The sequence below is a fragment of the Oncorhynchus nerka genome, linkage group LG23 (assembly GCF_034236695.1).
Source record: "Oncorhynchus nerka isolate Pitt River linkage group LG23, Oner_Uvic_2.0, whole genome shotgun sequence".
In the NCBI taxonomy this organism is placed as follows: Eukaryota; Metazoa; Chordata; class Actinopteri; order Salmoniformes; family Salmonidae; genus Oncorhynchus; species Oncorhynchus nerka.
The window spans coordinates 58,303,336-58,326,808 of NC_088418.1; the positions used below are offsets into that span (position 1 = coordinate 58,303,336).

The 23,473-nt window shown below is 42.3% G+C and overlaps 1 protein-coding gene across 3 annotated transcripts in view; it reads right to left on the reverse strand.

The window, feature by feature from the left end:
- The window catches only part of LOC115107125 (anoctamin-4-like), a 40,912-nt gene that overhangs the window by 2,916 nt on the left and 14,523 nt on the right, over positions 1 to 23,473 (reverse strand). For all 3 annotated transcript variants that reach the window (XM_029630540.2, XM_029630539.2, XM_029630541.2), the window contains 20 exons: positions 20,425 to 20,619; positions 20,022 to 20,158; positions 19,544 to 19,696; positions 18,596 to 18,696; positions 18,022 to 18,066; positions 17,781 to 17,912; positions 17,258 to 17,364; positions 16,862 to 16,917; positions 16,401 to 16,522; positions 16,015 to 16,149; positions 15,619 to 15,715; positions 14,937 to 14,997; positions 8,612 to 8,694; positions 7,440 to 7,580; positions 6,989 to 7,153; positions 4,190 to 4,226; positions 3,875 to 3,986; positions 3,711 to 3,768; positions 3,104 to 3,201; positions 2,861 to 3,003 (listed from right to left, as the gene is read on the reverse strand). In XM_029630540.2, the coding sequence (XP_029486400.1) occupies positions 2,861 to 3,003; positions 3,104 to 3,201; positions 3,711 to 3,768; positions 3,875 to 3,986; positions 4,190 to 4,226; positions 6,989 to 7,153; positions 7,440 to 7,580; positions 8,612 to 8,694; positions 14,937 to 14,997; positions 15,619 to 15,715; positions 16,015 to 16,149; positions 16,401 to 16,522; positions 16,862 to 16,917; positions 17,258 to 17,364; positions 17,781 to 17,912; positions 18,022 to 18,066; positions 18,596 to 18,696; positions 19,544 to 19,696; positions 20,022 to 20,158; positions 20,425 to 20,619 (2,178 nt within the window). The remainder of the gene's footprint in view (positions 1 to 2,860; positions 3,004 to 3,103; positions 3,202 to 3,710; positions 3,769 to 3,874; positions 3,987 to 4,189; positions 4,227 to 6,988; positions 7,154 to 7,439; positions 7,581 to 8,611; positions 8,695 to 14,936; positions 14,998 to 15,618; positions 15,716 to 16,014; positions 16,150 to 16,400; positions 16,523 to 16,861; positions 16,918 to 17,257; positions 17,365 to 17,780; positions 17,913 to 18,021; positions 18,067 to 18,595; positions 18,697 to 19,543; positions 19,697 to 20,021; positions 20,159 to 20,424; positions 20,620 to 23,473) is intronic.

The following is a 23,473-nucleotide window of genomic DNA, read 5'->3' on the forward strand; positions in this document are numbered from 1 at the left end:
ATACCTGTCATGTGCCTGCTTTATGTATACCTCACATAATCATACTTAAAGGACAACTCCACCCCAAAAACTATCTTTTGGAATTTGTTAAATTAGTCCATTGTTGACATAGTTCCAAATGGTTTTGCTTGTCAGCACTCAAGTTTTCAAGATATGTAACTTTCAAAACACAGAAATCATCCCCGTATGATGCGTTTTGCATTAAATGATGCTGCGTTTTGCATCATACAGTGATGATTTCTGTATTTTGAAAGTTACATATCTTGAAAACTTGAGTGCTGACAAGCAAAACATTTTGGGACTATGTCAACAATGGACTAATTAAACAAATACCAAAAGATAGTTTTGGGGCAGACTTTTCCTTCAATATGCATGCGGAAAATCTATGTAGACATTAATGATTCACATTGCTGGTAAATAAATGTAAACATGATATATACAGTACATGGCATGTATATAATGGTTTACATGAGCAAACACAGTACGAATGCTAGTTTATGGTTGACCTTCGACCTCCAGCTCCCCATGGGGGCAAAGAGGATAAATCAGTCATGTAGATCCACTTATTCTGGAATGTAACAGCAGGTTAGAGTCCTTACTGTCCAAACAAGTTCTGGTTTTTATTCAACAGTTCTTAAATATTAGACTGTATTAGAGGATTATAAAATAGTGAAATATTGAAATTGACGTTTCAATAATGATCTCTCCTAGTTAGTGAAGTTGGCAGAGGCTGCATGCCATTTTAGAGGATGTCATTCCTGTAAAGGTGAAGCGCTTACAGATTGATATGGACATTTCACATGGAGAATTGCATAGCATTATACTTCAGTTAACTATGAGATAACTTTTGAATAATGACATCATACAAGGGTCATAACCACTCATACTTACACCAGTCTTTACTTGGTAAATTACATTCGAGTCATTTGTAATACTGGTATAAATTGTTAGAAATTCTGTATTCTTATGACAGGTGTTTTTAGCCTTATGTGGGCCCTGTGACGTTTAATCTATGAACTGGCCACTAATTCAAGTAGGCTGTATTTCAGTCTGGAATCTCTCAGACAGAAAGGTCATTTCCACCACCCAGAAACTATCTAGGTTAATCAACCCCCTCTGAGGTGATCTATAGTCATCAATAGACTGTAGTCAGGTGTGTTATTGTCTTGGCAGCCTGGAGAAAAAGTTGCCACTAACACCAGCACTTTGCCCACTGCAGAACCACCCGCAGCCCCTCATAGGACACTGTTGTGCCCAGTGGAAATATTTTTTTCTATAGAAGTAATTAGGTCCTAAGCTAATATTCATGGCCTTTCTCCTCTCCATGTGCAGTTTGCCTGGCAAAGCAAAATATGATGGCAAGGAGCGTAGTAAAGATATTTGGCACATGCATTCATGACCTAACTAGTAAACAACATTTTTTTCTACAGTACCTTTCATGTTCACTGCAAGCAATCAGGCAATCAGGGAAAAATGACAACGGAGTTGGTGTCCCACATCTGACCAATAGGTTCTCTCAATTTATTAACAAATTACATTACACTACTCTTATTACTGTTTAATTACTTTTGTAAGCAGTGCAAAAATAATTGTAATTAGTCATTGCTACACTGTACTTACTGTTAGCGTAACTAATGGTTACGTCTAGGTGCTGCTAGGGTTAGTTGTGCTGCTGTAAGTTGGAGTGTAACAATGAGTAATTCAAATACTTGTAACACTGTACTCACAGGAATAATTACACTGTACTCACAGGAATAATTACACTGTACTCACAGGAATAATTACACTGTACTCACAGGAATAATTACACAGTAATAAGAACCCCATGTAAAGTGTTACCCAAATTGTTTAAGGAAATGGTTCAGCCAATTTACACATTGTATTCCTTACGCTGTAAGAAGTCTGGAGAAAAGGTTAGACATCAATCCATCCTTTGGTTTTATATACCTGGCCAGTGGCCACAATTTCCAAATTCTAACATTGTAGTATTTTTGTCCAAAAACCAATGTAACTCAATATCCCCAATATTGGCATGTTTAGTATTTCATGTCCAAATCATTCCAAAGTGTCTACAATTGAGCCATTTCTAGTCAAAGCGTGTGAACATAACAAACAGAACAATATAAGCACCACTGATGGGAATGGGACAAACAGAAAGAAGAGGATCTATCGATGACAACACCAACACATTTTTACATCCATCTTACACAGAGGAGTTAGCTGTGTTTTCTGCATTTATGTATTAACTGTATACAAGGTAATGTCGGCAATGATTCTCAGTGCTCTCAATGCAGAGCAGTGGCTTACTTGGTTGCTCACTCAGGTCTCACACAGGTCTATATGGCTCGAGCCACACTGGTTTCTTCTGATTGGTCAATTGATTGATAGTGAGATAGAAATTATTTGCGGTTTAAAGTAACTGTCCAGTGTTCCAGATTTCTATGGAATATAACTTATAATTAATTACAATACGAGAAAATATTTTTCCTTCCAAAAAATGAAAATTAAGTTAAAAAGCAGCCTTTCCGTATTGGAACGGCATAGCCCAACAACAGAAAGGTGTAGGTGTACACTGGTAAAACATTTTTTTTTATATATGAGTAAACCACTGATTCGCCAGCTCCTCCTTCTCAGGAGGATGACATCATCCTCTATGTGGAAATAGCAAGCATTTTTTAAACAGTCTATTTGAGGTGTTTTTTTCCTCTTTTTCTCCAATGTATGCTTTGGCCACAATTACAAGGACAGGATGAGTCAACAACATTATTAGGGTATGAGTTAACAGAATATTAAGTTTTAAAAGTGAGATTTCCATTGGACAGTTGCGTTAAACGTGGCCTCAGGGTCAAAGGGCACATACTCATCTCCAGGTATTCGTCAAACAGTCCGTAAGCATTCATGGGCTGCAGGTTGTAGTCCCTCTCCCACTGTGGGAAGCTGGCCTTGGCGTTGGGGCCGTGCTCCTGCCTCAGCCTTCGCCGCGTCCACCAGTTCTGGATCAGCCTGACAAACAACCAATTATAAAGAGTCACGGGGGGTGACTGGTGGAGATGACACACTAGGCACTAGTTGCGTCTAATTGGCTAAGCCAGGCCATACTCACGGGTAGCCCAGCTCCATGAAGTTGTTCCAGGTCTGCTTGAGCACCATGATGATACCCATCTGCATGCAGAGATCTATCAAACAACCACTGGGATGGCACTACACAGAAAGGGGAAACAGTGCCAACACTTTATTCAATCATAACTCTTCAACTAACTATCCAGTAACCCTAGTTTTCTGGTTCATAACACAGAGGTTAGAGTGAGAATACAGTGTTCCAAGCTATGTTCCACTTAATCTGGGACACCCAGAACTAAAATGTTGAGTATTTGCTGCATAAACACAATTCAGTTCTGGGCAGAGACGTGTTAGGAAATATACTAAAGAGACTACTGAAGTCTCCAACCCTCTAAACTGAAACTCTCAGACATTTTCTGGCAAGTCTACGGGACAAAATGTCCCCTCCACTTCCTAGATTCGCACCTGCGAAATTGTGATGTGATCAGCGATGAAAAATCTACGTACTGGAACAAAGATCCTAATTCGTTGTGGCATCCCAGTCGGTCGACAGATGCTACATCCATTTATGTTACGTGCATCTGTCCACGAGAGTACTTTCCACTAGAAATGTTCCACACATTTGAAAAGCCTCGTGAAAGTTCACTCACCTCTTCCAGTTTCCAGCGGTTAATGAGGCGGATATAGGCTCCTGGCCGGCCAGTGAACCTGACAAAGGTGGTCACATCATTTTACTAACTAATCTCTATGAAATATAGTGTGAAATATAGCCGGGTATTATGATTTAAACCATGAAGTAGAGACGTTTCCTCACCTGCCCAGGAAAAAAGCTATGTAGAAGGTAGAGCTGTTGAGATTGACAAACTGAAACAGGAACATCTTCAGGGTGAAGCTGTTCTCCCACTCGGACTCAGTCCTCGGCTGCTCTGTGGACACAGAGCCAGAGGGAGAGACAGAGAAACAGAAAGAGAGAAAATAGAGAATAAGAGAGAAAGAAGAATAAAGAGAGGGCGACAGAAGGAGAGAGGATGTGTATAAAATGACAGCCCCTGCATTATATTGACTGTAATTACCTCCGAGGATGGCATGTTACAGCATGATGACAGATGGAGGAACAGTTGTAGCTTACCTAAATTGGTGAGCAGAAGGGCAACTTTTTCATACAACTGAAAAAAACAAGGTTACCAGTTAATTAATAGGGTTTGTTTTCCATGATTCTCTTGACTCTCATGCTGTTGTACCTAAAACGCCATACGCCGTGGCATTGAAGGGCGTTAGGATTCATTTTTATCAACATTTTGAGCGCAACTGTATTTAACTATATCAAAAAGCGCCACATGACATTAGGGTTTCACCACTGATAAGACATTAATATACACTGAGTGTACAAAACATTAAGAACACCTTCCTAATATTGAGTTGCACCCCCCTATGCCCTCAGAACAGCCTCAATTCATTGGGTCATGGACAAGGTGTCGAAAGCATTCCACAGGAATGCTGGCTCATGTTGACTCCAATGATTCCCCCATGAATTGTTGGTAGTGGATCTCTACTCCAAATAGCTTGTTCCATCTCATCCCACATATGCTCAATTGGATTGAGATCTGGTGACTGGGCAGGCCACTGCAGTAAGCTGAATTCATTCATGTTCGTGGAACCATTTCTGGACAATCCTGGGGCATTATCCTGCTGTTAAAAATCTATTTGCAGACAGATACACTGCTGCCATGAAGGGATGCACCTGATTGGCAATGATGTTCAGATATCCTTTGGCATTCAAATGTTGCTCCACTTTTATCAAGGGGCCTAATGTGTGCCATGAAAACACACCCCACACCATCACCACTAGGCTGCAATGTTGACACACATCAATGTGAAAAAGCAGGAACCAGGATTCCTCAGACCAGGCAATGTTTTTCCAATTCTCCAGTGTCGTCGTTGCTTAGCCCACTGCAACCACAGATTCTTGTTTTTAATGAAAGAAGTGGAACTCTGTAAGGTTGTCGGCTGCCATACCTTATTCGTGTCAAGGTATGACGAGTTGTGCATTCTTTTATGGGTTTTGGGCACCAATGTTGTACTGGACTGCCAGTTGACTAGCTGTAGCCCGTCTGTTGCTCTGCACAATTCTTTGTCCCCTTTCATCAATGACCCGTTTTTAACCGCTGGCCTGCTGGTGGCTGGATGTCCTTTGGGTGGAGCAGGTGTTTCTAATGTTGTGTACACTCAGTGTGTGTGTATATTTATACATTTGAAGTCGGAAGTTTACATACACTTAGGTTGGAGTCATTTAAACTTGTTTTTCACCCACTCCACACATTTCTTGTTAACAAACTATAGTTTTGGCAAGTCGGTTAGGACATCTACTCTGTGCATGATACAAGTAATTTTTCCAACAATTGTTTACGGACAGATTATTTAACTTATAATTCACTATCACAAATCCAGTGGGTCAGAAGTTTACATACACTAAGTTGACTGTGTCTTTAAACAGCTTGGAAAATTCCAGAAAATGATGCCATGGCTTTAAAGCTTCTGATAGGCTAATTTACATCATTTGAGTCAATTGGAGGTGTACCTGGGGATGTCTTTCAAGACCTACCTTCACACTCAGTGCCTCTTTGCTTGACATCATGGGAAAATGAAAAGAAATCAGCCAAGACGTCAGAAAAAAAATGGTAGACCTCCACAAGTCTGGTTCATCCTTGGGAGCAATTTAAAAAGGTACCACGTTCATCTGTACAAACAATAGTACGCAAGTATAAACACCATGGGACCACGCAGCCGTCATACCGCTCAGGAAGGAGACGTGTTCAGTCTCCTAGAGATGAACGTACTTTGGTGCGAAAAGTGCAAATCAATCCCAGAACAACAGCAAAGGACCTTGTGAAGATGCTGGAGGAAACAGGTACAAAAGTATCTATATCCACAGTAAAACGAGTCCTATATCGACATAACCTGAAAGGCCTCTCAGCAAGGAAGAAGCCACTGCTCCAAAACCGCCATAAAAAGCCAGACTACGGTTTGAAACTGCACATGGGGACAAAGATTATACTTTTTGGGGAAATGTCCTCTGGTCTGATGAAACAAAAATGGAACTGTTTGGCCACAATGACCATTCTTATGTTTGGAAGAAAAAGGGGGAGGCTTGCAAGCCGAAGAAAACCATCCCAACCGTGAAGCACGGGGGTGGCAACATCATTGTGGGGGTGCTTTGCTGCAGGAGGAACTGGTGCACTTCACAAAATAGATGGTTTCATGAGGCAGGAAAATTATGTGGATATATTGAAGCAACTTCTTATGACATCAGTCAAGTTAAAGCTTGGTCGCAAATGGGTCTTCCAAATGGACAATGACCCCAAGCATACTTCCAAAGTTGTGGCAAAATGGCTTAAGGACAACAAAGTCAAGGTATTGGAGTGGCCATCACAAAGCCCTGACCTCAATCCCATAGAAAATTTGTGGGCAGAACTGAAAAAGAGTGTGCGAGCAAGGAGGCCTACAAACCTGACTCAGTTAAACCAGCTCTGTCAGGAGGAATGGGCCAAAATTCACCCATCTTATTGTGGGATGCTTGTGGAAGGCTACCTGAAACGTTTGACCCAAGTTAAACAATTTAAAGGCAATGCTACCAAATACTAATTGAGTGTATGTAAACTTCTGATCCACTGGGAATGTGATGAAAGAAATAAAAGCTGAAATAAATCACTCTCTACTATTATTCTGACATTTCACTCTTAAAATGAAGTGGTGATCCTAACTGACCTAAGACAGGGAAGTTTTTACTAGGATTAAATGTCATGAATTTTTGAAAAACTGAGTTTAAATGTATTTGGCTAAGGTGTATGTAAACTTCCGACTTCAACCCTATATATGCCACTTTTTTTTATCTCATAATCCTAAATGCATTTCTCAACAAAGCCCTTACCACATTGAGGAGCATGATGATGCAGAAGTTGATGCACACGGCTGTGCCGGTGGTGGCCACCTGAGAGTTATTCCTGATGAGAGCCCAGCCGAAGGCGGCAAAAGTGCTGACTGTGATCACGCGGTAAATCACGATGCCGAAGACGGCAGCGATCACCACCAGGATCTGAGTAGGTCAATAAAACATTCTGGTCAGACACACCGATAGCAACAAGGCAAATCTGATTGATAGCTCACTGGCTTGAGTTGGCTTCCTTGCAATATCACAGTTATGGGTTTGATTCCTGCATGGGCCACTTACTGAAGATTTGAATAAATTCAAACAAAAACCAGTAGGAAACTGGTTTGACAAGCAGCAATCATGAGGCAACATGCAAACCATTTTAATGAATCTGTCCCTACTCAAATTAATTTATTATGAAATATTCACTATACCTACTCCAGGGACTTACCATAAAGAAGATTCCAGAAGCTGAGACGATGAGTCGGCTGTACTTGTCTGTAAAGGCCTGGTACGGCTCAGGTTTTCCAGATATGGGGTTCATCCTCTCCTTTTTGGAATATTTGGCCTCAAACTGGGGACGGATTTCCTCCTGCAGCACACAGAAAGCTGGCTGAGCCACAAACGCTCCCAGAATGTTCTGCAAACGTCTGCAAAATGTTCTAGGAACATGATCATGACACGTCTCCTGGGCTTTCTTGAAACAGCTGTAGAACATACAACTGTGGGTATTTCAAGAACAGAGCAGAGTATCATAACCAAGGTTGAATATATTCCTGGTATTTTACAAATGTTCCATCCCGAGAATAAAACCACTTTTCTCCCGGGTAACCCGGTATTTCCCGCCAAAACTGGAAGTGTCGTTCTAAAGTGTCTAATTTTTGGAGTGTGGACTGTGTCACTGTATTATATGGACATCGCTCAAACCATGACGCTGGGAGAGAAGCTGTTATGCTGGTGCAGGACATGCGGCCTACAAAGCTACAATTATAGGCAAGAGAATTAGATTATTTTTTAATGTAGTAAGGCCTATTTTACATGAATTAGTAGACTTACACCTATATATACACCTTTCATAATATTTCCCGTAATGTTGTGCGACGTGTGTATTAGCGTATCTCCTCGCTTGGGTAAGATTTAGATATGTACAAAACTGGCAAACAAACATTTGGAAGGAAAATAAGTGGGCAGAATGTATATATTATTGTTATTCAATTAAAACCCACATTTTAGAAAGGGGGTGTTTATAAAAAAAATATGATATCAATGTACCTCAACATTAAAAAGAAATACAAAAATACAAAGTTCTGTGCTCCATACTGAGACGGGCTGTCTGTCCCCAACGTGAGCGTTGTTGATTGATCGTGCAGATATGCGATAGCATAGAGAAGATTTAGACATGGCATATCATAACCCGAATGGGAATCTCAAGGCAATGCTTCCTTTTGTAATATGGCAAAGTGGAATGTCCCTAGGACCTTCATGGCATGATTGTTAAAACCTTTTAAGAAATATATATATATTTTTAAATCTGAAAAGATCTTCTTGCAACACAAAACACATGTTATGCCTGGGAGATTATTTCTAATTTGATGATGCTGATCATAATGAAAGTATATTTACCTCCTCTTCCTCCCAGTCAATTAGGTCCCAGTCATATGCAAGGACCGCTCGCCGCCTCTTCCAGAACTCGAGAAACACGGTTGCTAAAATACACAACTAGGTTAGTGTTTGAGGGTTGTTATGGCTTGGTGAGTATGTGTCATATTGAATGTGGGACAAATATGTACACTTGTATTCAAGCTATAAAACAATGTTGGCAATGTGTTACAAACAGAATAATTTAAATTCAACCATCTCTTGCATTGCTGCCAAAAACAGGAACCATTTAAATTCAACCATCGCTTTCTTAGTTGAAGGAAGGTTGTTTTGCATGACTCAAAATGATTCAATTATCACTTCAAGTAGTTCTCCACATTCAGATTGTAAGGTTCTGTATTTATTTTCTTAGTCAACCTTGTGTTCTGTTTAGTTGTGTTCTTGAACATAGCCCTGTCTTTCATTTTTGTTCATTGATTTCACCTGTGTTAGTTACTCACCTGGTCTCATCAGCTCCTTATTTAGTTCAGTTCATTCTGTTTGTGGCTTTGTGAGGTATTGTTAGTTTTGACTTTACTAAGCCTTTTCCTAGCTCGTTTGTGAGAACCAGTCAGTCCTAGTTTTGATTTACCTGCCTGTTTGCCTTTACCTGTGTGTGACCATGATTCCTGCCTTCTGTAAAGGTGAAATAAACACCTGCCGCACTCTGCGAGTAAATCTACACCTTTTTCTCCCTGAGTATTCATTACACAGATAATACAATTATTTTGCAGCACAGTTGTTGGGTGCCAGGATTCATACTGTTACAGTTGTCTAAAATAATTCACTATTTTAGCTATTTAGGACAGACACTGTGCAATAGGTCATTTCACCAACAAGCCTCTGCTGCCTTTAAAGCACTGGAGAGAGAGAGAGGGTAGGTTCTCCTGAACAAAGTCCTTGGCAATGGGTAACCCATCCAAATCTGTTTACCAGTGTGTCACTTGACAATCAGAGCAGAGGCTGGACTAAGATCAGTTTAACTAGTAGCTCTAAATGGAAAGGCACATGTTTTAGTAGTTCCAGACAGTTGCATGAGGCCGGCCAGTGACTAGCAGGCTCTTTTGGTGGAAAGGCATGTTTCTGCAGAGATAGCAGCAGGGGAGCTCACTTCAGAGGAATGTTAATGAAGCGATTTCAATGGATATTCTACTGTAGGTGAATGCCAAGAAATAGTCAGTGTTGGACAACAGCAAGGCCCTGCAGCAAGATCCCCTGCTCTCCAGGCAAACCCAGGTAGGTTGAGTTGTATACTTATTTACTGGCAGTCCAACGATACTGTATTGCAGGAATCCTCAACTAGATTCAGCCTTGGGCAAATTTTTTTCTTGAGTGGATCGTCAGGGGATCAGAACATAATTATAAATAAATTGTAGACTGCAAAAAGACGGTCCAAACAGATGTTTGACTAAAACATAATAATTTAAAACCTTGCTTGCATTAGTATATGATCAAGTCGTGTCTCTCTATTATGCGTGGGAATACTTGGGAACAGATTCCTTAAATGTAAAAAAAAACTTCTAGCTGATTAACTGTTCTTTTTTTTTTAGTCTTTTCTGTCCAACAAAATCCCCCCCAACATTGTTTTGCTCAGAACTTTGGGGACCAAATAAATCCACCCGCGGGCCAAATTCGGTCCACAGGCCACCAGTTGGGGAACTATGCAGTATCAAGTATCTTAGGACCTATGCAGTTATATAGCCTCGATTAATTCCAAATGTATTTGAAATGTTTTGCTTTATTGTCATAATTTTACAGCTGTGGTTCCACTGGTATGCACCTACATGATTATAAGTGTGTCTGGATAGTGTCAGATAAAATACTAAAATGTAAATGTGAATGTAATTGCACTACAGAAAATTCTTAGAATCTACCAGTTGAATGAGCACTGAATGCAGTTAGGTTGTTTATCACTTGTAGATGTTCCATAATTTGCTCTAGCAACAACTGTTTAACGTTTTCAGCTGATCTACTTTGTTGTATGCATTTGAGTGAAGCACAGTTCATGCAATAAATTTGACCTTTGAAGTACTGTACCTTTGTAGCAAGGAGATAACATTGCCAATTTGTGACTGATTAAAGGCAGGGTTAGATAAAACAAATATTTTTAGTAGACATTGCACTCAAGAGAATGATGAATTGTGGAGATTTAGTGTAACAATGGCCTGCATTTGACCACATTAACCTATACCATGAGCCTCGCTAACACATTAGATAACAAGTTAGATAACACATTAGGGAAGTGATCTGCGATAGGTGAAACGGCATCACTGGACACCCCACCCGCATTTGTTATTGTTTTGAGGAAATGAGCATCCAGCATCGTGGTAAAAGTACATCGTAGTACATACTCTGCAGTTCTCTGGCGTGTGCAATGATGTCCGAGGGAAAAACAATTCGTTGTTTGAAGTAACGTCTTTGTTGTTGTAATATCGCAAACGGATGTGGAAGTTTCACCGCTGGAGTCCAGCTTGAAGTACACATGAAGCCTACGTAAAGCCATCACCAACGACCACATGAAGCCTACGTAAAGCCATCACCAACGACCACATGAAGCCTACGTAAAGCCATCACCAACGACCACATGAAGCCTACGTAAAGCCATCACCAACGACCACATGAAGCCTACGTAAAGCCATCACCAACGACCACATGAAGCCTACGTAAAGCCATCACCAACGACCACATGAAGCCTACGTAAAGCCATCACCAACGACCACATGAAGCCTACGTAAAGCCATCACCAACGACCACATGAAGCCTACGTAAAGCCATCACCAACGACCACATGAAGCCTACGTAAAGCCATCACCAACGACCACATGAAGCCTACGTAAAGCCATCACCAACGACCACATGAAGCCTACGTAAAGCCATCACCAACGACCACATGAAGCCTACGTAAAGCCATCACCAACGACCACATGAAGCCTACGTAAAGCCATCACCAACGACCACATGAAGCCTACGTAAAGCCATCACCAACGACCACATGAAGCCTACGTAAAGCCATCACCAACGACCACATGAAGCCTACGTAAAGCCATCACCAACGACCACATGAAGCCTACGTAAAGCCATCACCAACGACCACATGAAGCCTACGTAAAGCCATCACCAACGACCACATGAAGCCTACGTAAAGCCATCACCAACGACCACATGAAGCCTACGTAAAGCCATCACCAACGACCACATGAAGCCTACGTAAAGCCATCACCAACGACCACATGAAGCCTACGTAAAGCCATCACCAACGACCACATGAAGCCTACGTAAAGCCATCACCAACGACCACATGAAGCCTACGTAAAGCCATCACCAACGACCACATGAAGCCTACGTAAAGCCATCACAAACGACCACATGAAGCCTACGTAAAGCCATCACCAACGACCACATGAAGCCTACGTAAAGCCATCACAAACGACCACATGAAGCCTACGTAAAGCCATCACCAACGACCACATGAAGCCTACGTAAAGCCATCACCAACGACCACATGAAGCCTACGTAAAGCCATCACCAACGACCACATGAAGCCTACGTAAAGCCATCACCAATGACCACTGATCAACACGTGACCATTTTAAACAGTATGACAAAATCATGACTCATGAAGAAGTATGCAATCGGTAACCATAGGTACTAACTTACACTGAAGAAACATGCATACCCTACTGTCACAAACTCTTATGAAAGAATTATGACAGCCTCTGTCAAGTCCAAAATGTTATCTAAAGCAATCTGTGGTTAACACTACATGCTAATGTCTCCGTCTTGTCTACTAGATAGGCCCTGGTCCTGTGTAAAGGAGGTGATCGATGGGCCATCCCCAGAATGACAGCTTCTCTCTGGACCTTTCTCAGCCAGACGTCTGGGTCTGGGACACAGAACCTAAGCCAATGGCGGGTGAGTGAATCACATTTGTTGTGGTGACACACTCATATAAATCAAGTGCTATATCTCCACGTGAAAATGGCCTAGAATGCACCTTGGACTATTGCTCCATTGTGTGTGTTGGTTAATTAATTATTCTTGGTTAAACTGAATCTAAATAGTTGACTTATAGTACAGTATTATATGTAGTGTTTAATGAATACCCGATCCAATGTATGTTGAAGTTAAATCCCTCTATACCATAAATTGCTCACCATAAAAGATGAACGACAGGGACATTTATTAGAGTGGTTTCCATTAGCCCTGAAGACAATGTCTGAATTTGCAGTGCAATCAATAATTGAAAAACTAAGAACTACAGCTATTTTAACGAGTCACAGTCTGGCAGCGCTCACCGCCTGAGATTTGGAAGTTACCAAGCTCTCTGAGAAGAATAGAAGATACACAACTTGTATTTCTCATTTGAACTATCTGGAAAATAGAGAGGACTGGTAATATGGATTAGTGTTTGGGCAGTTTACAGTCCGGTATCTACAGTGTATTAAAGCCATAGTTCATGCCTATTGTTCAATTGTGTACATTTCTGGAATACAGATGGAAGAGGACTGGTGTGGAAGAGTAAATTAGATTTGTAATCTTATATGACCTGTTAGACACAGGTCATCCTGTTCTTCGTCTTGTCTTTAAGGTTGTTCTGTTCCCTGATATGTAATATCACCAGTCTGTTTTAGAACTGTTTCTAAACTGCCCTGTTCTAATTTCATGTCAATATTTAATGGTTCTTGTTATCCAAGGATATATGGGGGAGTGGATATGTCCTTCATATGATTGGTCTTTCTCAAGGTCTACTATCTGTGGTGATAAGTAGAAGTACCGGACTCATTTGAAGGGCATGTGAAACACCCCACCCATCCTTGGTCTGTATAAAATGTCTGTGGAGAACAAATAGCGAGTCAAATTGGTTTACCCTTGCATGCATGCTCGTAATAAAGCTTTTTATATTGAGATCGGACTGCCTTTTTCCACCACACTGGTTACAGTCTACAACTTCTGTATGGTTACTGTGCTATACGTTGCAAAGAGCTTGGCCCTGGCCATTAGGAGCGCTTGTCCAAAGGGCTTGGCCCTGGCCATTAGGAGTGCTTGTCCAGAGGGCTTGGCCCTGGCCATTAGGAGTGCTTGTCCAGAGGGCTTGGCCCTGGCCATTAGGAGCGCTTGTCCAAAGGGCTTGGCCCTGGCCATTAGGAGCGCTTGTCCAGAGTGCTTGGCCCTGGCCATTAGGAGTGCTTGTCCAGAGTGCTTGGCCCTGGCCATTAGGAGCGCTTGTCCAGAGGGCTTGGCCCTGGCCATTAGGAGCGCTTGTCCAGAGGGCTTGGCCCTGGCCATTAGGAGCGCTTGTCCAGAGGGCTTGGCCCTGGCCATTAGGAGCGCTTGTCCAAAGGGCTTGGCCCTGGCCATTAGGAGTGCTTGTCCAGAGTGCTTGGCCCTGCCATTAGGAGCGCTTGTCCAGAGGTGCTTGGTCTAATCCAGGTCCATTTCCCCAGGGACATTTTGGATAAACTGTAGACATTTGATCATCCCTTCCTCCATGTCAGTCTACCAGCTTTGCTCTCTTCCTTTATCTCACTCACTCTTTCTCTCCCTAACTCTTTTCCCCCACCTGTCTTCTCACACAGCCGCCCAGGTCTTCATTTGGCTGGCGCTTCTGTTGGCCTTTGGCCTGCAGTTCTATCTAGCTGTGTTCTGCCTGCTGAAGTGCTGGAGTTTTGACACAAGGCTAAAGCAGGCTCTTAAAAACCTGCCCTCTACGGGGAAGCTCCTCACAACAGGTAGGTCTATTCCAGGGATGTTGCCTTGACACAGTGCAGTGATCCATGAACTGACCATGGCAAATATGTAGTTTGACAAAAACTTTTGTTTTTGTTTTATCAAAACCACTGAGCACTTTCGATCGCACTACATTCTGAAAACAAAAGTTAAGCAGGTTGAAATGTGACCTTTCATTTGACTAAACAGGAGGCAATGTTAATAACACCTGTCTTCCATATGTTTCAGTCCCTTCCTCCATCATTCAACTTCCAGAGGACTTGAAGAGTGTGAAACCACCGGCTTACTGTCGTTATGACGTAGAAGTGGCTGAATCCTCCCTGCCTAGACCCTGCTGCTATGACGATGAGGAGGCCGGGCCCTGCACTAACTCTCCCTATACACCTTTTGCCTGGGATCTTGTGCAATGCTGAGGAGGACCCTGTAACACTTCACTGTAAATAATGTAACTTCAATATAGTGTGCATGGAATCCTGACCCATTAAACTGTTAAGTGAGTTAATTCTTAAACTTTATTTTACAATAAAATAAGATTTGTTTTAAATTGAACCTATACTATTGATACTAAATGATAAAAACTCACCCCACACAGCCATGAATACAGCAAAGAAAACTGTTGCTCCGTTGTCAAAAAGATGGGTGACCTAAAGCCAAGAAACAGATCAATAGCAATTGCTTAGAGAAATGATTTCTGAAAACATGAATTAGGTACAAACATACAGTAGTCACATTTGTATAGAAAGATTACAAAGGAGGGCTGTTCGTTAGACATTTTCCAGAGCAAGTTCCCAAAGTAGTCCCGTGTAGCTCAGTTGGTAGAGCATGACATTTGAAACGCCAGGGTAGTGGGTTCGATTCCCATGAGGGACCAGTATGAAAATGTATGCATTCACTACTGCAAGTCGCTCTGGATAAGAGCGTCTGCTAAATGACAAAAATGTGAAGTAAAAAGGTTACCTTGCTAAATGTGTTATACTTATGTTACTGTGGCATAGCTCTGGAGTAAATGTTTGTCAAAAAATTCAATATTTTTCTAAAAAGTATGACAAAATCACTGTTCCTGGAGAGCTGCAGTGTATGCAGGCTTTTGTTTCAGCCCAGCTCTAACGCAAAATAATTGTGGTCTAAATTCATGACCATCGTTAGTTAATCATTTGAATCACACCCAGTGGCTCTCCAGGATCAGAATTAGCCACAACTGCCCTGATGTTTGTCAGCAGTGCTCAGTCTGGGGCAAACGTTTAACATGGTAGTACGGAAGTCACCTTGGCATAGATGCAGCTGTCTGAGAGTCTCAGGTAGGGGCAGTACTCGTCACATATGGGGCACATGATGATGTCAGTGGCCTGGCAGATTTCTTTACTGGAGAATCACAGACAACCTTTAGCCTGGTTCCATACACTCATCAATTCTTAATGCATTTATCAGCCTGTGTCAGTGCTGCCACACGACTAAGGCATTGATAGCATTTGCAATAGACTTCTACCAGACTAAGGCCAAATTTACACCAGTGTAAAGCATGCGTTCGTTTGGTATTTTTTCTAGTGGAAGAACACAAGACCAAACAGTGAAGGATAAAATATGTATAAAATACTAAGATAAAACAATGAGGGAAAACCTAATTAAAGAAGACCAATGAGTATTAGGTGAGCTCACATTACCTGACCTGGCAGTGGTCTAGGGTGAACCAGCCGTAGAGGAAGACCATGAGCCCAACCAGCGCCGCAGGGAACAGCATCCCAGTGTACCAACCCAGCCAGGCAAAATAGAGACCAATTTTCTCCCCGAAGTACCGCCTGACAACACCGCCAGGAGACAAACATCAACAAACAGGTCATTATGTACCACCACTGCAATGATGTGGCTTCATTCGTTTTTAATGATCTAGTAAATTCACTCCATTGATTAATTCATGTGGCTTTAATACATGTGGCTGGTGAAGTTGTATTGCTTGTAGGATCTAGGGACAACCTGCAAGGTGCAGATAATACATTGTATCAGACCCGTGATGTCCTTCTAGAGCAGGAGTGTTAACACAGTGTTGTACCTTATGAGGTCCAGTGGCTGGTACTTGTACCACACACCCCACCAGGCCCAGCATTCATACAGCAAGTGTCTGTGGTTCTCTGCCCCATGCGTCCGGATGGAGTTCTTACTTCTGTAGCTCCCCTGTTAACACACACACACACGTAATGTACCATCATAACTACAGATGTAGGATCTTAATTTGATCACTCTTTGTTGCTGACAGGAAATGCAAACTTGTAGTGTATTTGAGTTTTAAAAATGCTTCTAAAGTTTGTCATTTCCACGTTGAAATATCAGACTTGACTTGCCCTAACGAAAAATGTATCAACCCCTACAAAAATGTCAATGAACTATAAACCACATAATTCACATTCCCGGTTGCCGCAGGATCATTTTCCTGCTGTAGCGAACTGGCTCAAATGAATACCCTACACGTGATATTTCTCTTCCAAGCCAATGTGTGAAGTGTCAGTGCATTACCTCATGAAGGGGAAAAGCTGCTTCGTATGAACTATTGCTCAAAAGACGATTCAGCCCTGGAGCATAAACAAGAACATGAAGACACCGTCAATAACTCACCAGAGACATGCTGTATCTCAAACGTGGAACACATCTAGCAGTGGACTTGTACTACTTGGAGATGTGCCAGGTAGCCTAGCGGTTAGGAGTGTTGGGCCAGTAACTGAAAGGTTGCTGATTCGAATCCCTGAGCCGACTTGGTGAAAAATCTGTCAATGTACCCTTGAGCAAGGCACTTAACCCTAATTGCTCCTGCAAGTCTCTCTGGATAAGAGCGTCTGCTAAATGACTACAATGTAAATGTATTAACCAGAGGCCATTTGTAACTGTGTTAGATGATGATGATGACAATCTCACCCATTTTGTCTTTGCCCTCCTCATATTTGACCCTTTGCAAGATATGATGGACGATGCGACTCCTGGTGGCGTTGTTGAAGAACGTGTCTTTGTTGTGAATGGTGAAACTGGAACATAATATAGATACAGAAAAGGATCCTAGATCATATTTCTTCTAGATCGTTCCATTTATTGAGCTTTTGAAAAACACACCATTTTGGCCTGATGTCATCTCAGTGCATTCTATATCATTTTGCCTCGACGGGCGCTTGTGAGCCCCCCATAAAGGCCCCTAAAATTAGACCTCACCCACAAGGAAATTTAGTTCATTTGTTTACATTGCAAAAATGTGGTACCCTAAAACTAAGAATTGTGGTTTAAAGATGGAAGACATTGATTCATCTTCACCTTTTGTGTTAGTAAGGAAAAAACATATACCAGACTGGTGGTGGACACACACACACACACACACACACACACACACACACACACACACACACACACACACACACACACACACACACACACACACACACACACTCACTGATGTATTCTGGAGCGACTGAAGGGGGCTGTAAAGCTTTCATTCTCCTCCAGGTCAGGGAGGGTGTTGTTGTCAAACTTCATGGGTTTGCGAGGCAGCCATCCTCGAAATCTGTTGATTCTCTTCTCCATCCTGGATGGTGACAGAAAGACCTCCAAAAATCACACATCACACACAGCCAGAGAACATTAATAATAGTGTTGTGCCCCAAAATTCAATCAATAAATCAATTAGCACTCACCTACTCATGAACTTGTACCGTCGATGCATGTAATAGATTTTCCTCCTGAAAACCCCCACAACATTATCAACTATTAAACTATAAAACATCTCAGTGCATTAATGCATTCAAGTGGCCTGGGCGGTCTAGCAGTCTAGGTCACTTATGCCTCGGGAACACATGTACCGGTGCTCGTGTTAGAATCTGACCCCTCTAGAGGCCTCACCATTCTACCTAATAAAAGTGCATTGCAAATAACTGTAGATTCATAGTATGAGAGAGAGAGAGAGAGAGAGAAAGAGAGAAAGATTGAGAGAGAGAGAGAAAGATCGAGAGAGAGAGAGAAAGATCGAGAGAGAGAGAGAGAGAGAGACAGATCGAGAGAGAGAAAGAGAGACAGATCGAGAGAGAGAGAGAGAGAGAGAGAGAGAGAAGAGAGACAGATCGAGAGAGAAAGAGAGACAGATCGAGAGAGAGAGAGAGAGAGAGAGAGAGAGACAGGCAGGCAATGTGTGTGTGGTGGGAACCTGTCTGTCGATGTGATTTGTGTGTGTGAGTGTCCGGAACTACAGAGGCTGTGTGTTCGTCTCCCCACCTGAACGGCATCCGAATGTTCATAAGCTCTGCGTAGCGACACAGCACCTCCCAGGGAGCATGCAGCTTCAGGAAGATCACATCACTGTTGCACACAGACAACTGTTTGAGGGGAAAAGACCCAGCATTAGAAGTATTATATCCGGTTGATACTATTTCTTAGAAGAGTTTCTTAGCACATAAAAACATTTGAATAATATAAAATCTAATGTTTTAAATAAAAATGTTTCTATTCTAAATCATGTTGCCACACATGTATCCAGCTTCAGTAGAGAGGTTTATGGACTTCATAATTGGGCATAAAGAGGAAAGGGACAGTTGAAATATTGATTTTCTTTTCTCTCTCATTTCCTGTGACATCAATTTCCTGTGACTGATCTCAGAACAGTTAACAGACATTCGCTGTCATGGCCGCAAAATAGTTTTTACTAGGATCTTTAAAAGATACCAAACTATGTGAGTTTGATTTCTTCAAAATCCCAGTAGCACAGTTATATAGTCAGTACTGCATTCTCTGATAATTTCCAGAAGAATTCTACCTTGCATCTTGCTGTCATCATAAGCAGTCTGACTATACAGTAGGTAAAATAAAAAGCTACCCTCGCAAGACCTAAAAATAACAAAGCATCTCCATGCAGGAGAGAAGCAAATGATGACGTTAAAAGAGAGAAGAAGAGGCATAGTCTCTTTGAATGCTCCACATGATGACCTTGATGTTACTGCGTCAGCACACTAAGCGTCAGCCACTCAGACACATGCACACACACACTCTCAGCACAATTGCTTCCCTGCTCCTTCTAAACAGGATTGAGGGTGAAACTTGCCATCGGCACATTTGTATTGGTTTATGAGTGACAGGCAGAGCTTCAGTGACTACTGTAATACTGTCACACTATAATATAGTGTTACTGTAATACTATAATATACTGTAATAATCAGTAGTACTCGCCTCCTTCTCCATCTGCAAGCCCTCGGCCCGGATGTTGCGCTCAAATATTTCCCTCTTCTCCGACTGTGGACCAGACTTCCTGTAAACCAGGATGTAGTCGATGTGGCACTTGCCATCGCTGAAGCACAAGCCACTGGACCTACTTCTCCCTACCTGGGGAGAGAAACAGAGGGAGGGAGTAACCACTATAAGGTTGTTTTGACCCAAAGTGACTTTAATATATTTGACCATTAGCACTGCTTAACATTTACAGAGGTGGTTGAGCTAAAGTGCTTTGCTCATAAGCACAAGATCTAAATATGCCCTTCCAAGGGTTATATATCACACTACCGTAGTAAGAAACCAATGAGCTCACCCTAAGAAGACTAAATGTCTTTACAGATCCCCCAAGGAGGATAAGAATAACACTGACAGCAGCCAGCTCCAATCCACAATGACCATACGTGCTTTATGGACACACCTGTAATTGACCTCTCACCTCTGGTTCCGGGTCAGTCCTGGTGTTGTCGTCCAGGATGCTACTGGTCCCGGGGTCAAGCAGGGTTGAGTCGCCATCTTTGGACGGAGTGCTCAGACCCTCTAAACTCTCCATTAACAACTTCACATCCTTCAAAACTGGATAGAACATCAGCAGAAAACCCAGTGTCACTTATCAAACCCTCAATATGTTGTTGATTCTGTGAACACCTAGATTACTTCCTAACTCACTTAATCTAACAAAAATATTTACTGAAGTGCATGACTACCACTCAGAATTCAACTTCACAAATGTTTTTTTGTCTCAAAGTTGCTCTGTAAAAAGATGCTGCACAACAGTTACATTATGGTAATGCTATTTGGTTGAGGTGCCCCTTTAACTAAGGAGGTGCCAAATGGCTTACCGTGGGGTGGCACGTTGTCCTGTGTGCTGGGGGAATCAGGAGCCCCAGCCAAGGACACCTCCATTCTGACTGGCGACCTGTTGGGGGGGAAGGAGAAATCCGCAGCCTCAACCCCAGGGGCCGGGGCCCGCAGAACTCTGCGTCTGTGGGGGCTCTGCCACTGGAGCTCAGCCCCATGTAGAGAGATACTCACACCTGGGAGATAGATGGAGAGAGAGAGAGAGAGAGAGAGAAAGACCAAGTGAGAGAGAAAAAGAGACCATGAGAGGGAGACAGTGAGAGACAGAGACAGTCGGAGAAAGACAGTGAGAGACAGAGAGGAGAGGGATTGAATTAATCATATAATCAACCATCAGTAAAGTCTGAGGCCCCACATTTAGTGAAAAACAGAGATGACAGAAAAGAGGGTGAAAGGTATTATCAGAGCTCAGTAAATAAAGTAAAATAAAACCCACATAGTTAAATAAAGGTTCTTTAAAATAAAAAAAACCTAACAGTAAGGGAGCTGGAACATTTACGTTGTAACGTTTGAGACCTTATCAAACCTTCAAAAGACAACCTCTGTTGGTTAGGAAATGGGAGATAGGTGAATGCAGAGCCTTATATAGTAGGGCTGGGAAATGCCAGGGAGTTCACGATACAATGTTATCATCTCCATACTTAGGTTCCGACATGATAATGTATGGCGAATCTCACGATTCTACATGTATGGTGATTCTATATGCGATTCGATACTGTGATTTGATTGTGATTCGATGATGATGACCATGGTGCTTGCCTACGGAGCTGTGAGGGGAACGGCACCTCAGTACCTCCAGGCTCTGATCAGGCCCTACACCCAAACAAGGGCACTGCGTTCATCCACCTCTGGCCTGCTCGCCTCCCTACCACTGAGGAAGTACAGTTCCTGCGCAGCCCAGTCAAAACTGTTCGCTGCTCTGGCCCCCCAATGGTGGAACAAACTCCCTCACGACGCCAGGACAGCGGAGTCAATCACCACCTTCCGGAGACACCTGAAACCCCACCTCTTTCAGGAATACCTAGGATAGGATAAAGTAATCCTTCTCACCCCCCTTAAAATATTTAGATGCACTATTGTAAAGTGGCTGTTCCACTGGATGTCTTAAGGTGAACGCACCAATTTGTAAGTCGCTCTGGATAAGAGCGTCTGCTAAATGACTTAAATGTAAATGTAAATGTAATGATGTTTCAAACATATTGCTCACCATATGTCTGCTGCAGAGAGACGAGCGCCAGCCATGACAAAACTAGTTTTGATCAGTCAGGGAAATAAAAGTGCTGAAACCATGTTGGCTTACTATTTAAAAAGAAGATGGAGAACAAGCTATAGGATGTAAATACCTGAGTTTTGGCGCAGGTTGGCGTCACAGCCGATAGCGCTAGCTAACGCTACCTATAGTAGCAACATTTAAAAAAATACTTTGTGTCAAATATTGATATAATATTGTCCCAAAATAATACACCCCCCCAATCACTATTATACAGACATGCAAATCATGAGTAAGCTTTACAGTGGCCACAAATAAGATGTAGAGATATATCTATGGCTATCGTGTCTGAGATGATTGACACCCTTAAAGATGAGCAAAAAATACTGTAGAAAATAAACAATACAACACTGAGGTATATTGTTTGCGAATTTTTGTTGTTGATACAAATAAATTGTGTTCCCTGAAGTGATCCTGTGCGCCCGCTGAGGAGCCATTATCTAACATGGCCTAGTGAGTAGGCTAACAACAACCCCTCTGAAGAGGTCTGCGACCCACTCTTCCATCTGACGAGCCTGGGCTCTGGGGAAGGTCGTCGCTGGTCTGAACGCTGAATTTCCCTTTGTGACAGCTCCGCGACTCAGCAGAATTTCTGCTGAGCCCCAGACACACAGAGAAGGAGTGCGAGGGAGAACGCTCAACGCTCACGCCCTTCCCGCAGTGGCTGAGGTATTGAAATAACAGCAGGTAATAAAACCACCACAAACTCTTTCTTCCTGGATGAAATCGATGGGCGGGATCCCTCAGTGACTTCAGTTGTAATAAACGTTTCACTCAGCCATCAGCTGCTAGGGGGTATTTTATAGCGCGAGTAGAGGTTACTGCAGCCCCAAAGGAGATGTGAGTGATAAAAGACAGGGCACTATAGAAATCGAATGATTCCGTCACATTTGAAAAAGTTGTCTAACGCAGCTCTGCCGGTCTGAATTCACACATCAAAGCATATCATTTGCACACTTTAAAATTCCATCTGTGCCAATCAAAATCCAAATGACCTGCTACTTCCAAACACAAGGTCTATATCGTGCTGTTACCACGCCTACCACAGTACCCTCTAAATTCAAGATTAAGCATAAATCACAACATTGAGAAAACCACTTTACATTTAAGATATACTTTACATGATTTATATTAACTAGTCAGTAGATTAGACCCTGGAAAATTATACATATTGAACATGACAAGATGATTGGCCTACTAATAGACCATTTGGTTGATTTATGTTGGATGATAAGATATGATATAAGCATAGAAGCCTAGGTGTCCATAGAGAAACCTAAAGCCAATCAATAATTAACAACAGTGTTTTTGTTGCCTCTGAGTGACCACTGGGCAGCAGCACACACACATTTGAGTCATTTAGTAGATGCTCTTATCCAGAAAAACATGCAGTAGTTAGAGCATATATTTTCATACTTTTCCAATACTGGTCCCCCCTGGGAATCAAACCCACAACCCTGGCGTTGCAAGCGCCAAGCTCTACCAAGTGAGCCACACACATGCACACACAACTTGTTTAGAGACACTGAATGCACAAAACCCAAACTGATTTACACGGAGTCAGACAATCACAGAGCAGAGTCAATGAGCATATCGGCCAAAATCCTGACCGAAGGTACACACACAAAATGCCAATTGTCATGTGGTAATCCATGCCATAACAGTGGAGGCCAAGTTGGTGCCAGCATGTTGCTATGCTAGCTATCTCAGGAGGATGTTCAGGCTAAGCTAGTTGGTTTAAGTAGTTTTCCACAAAGAAC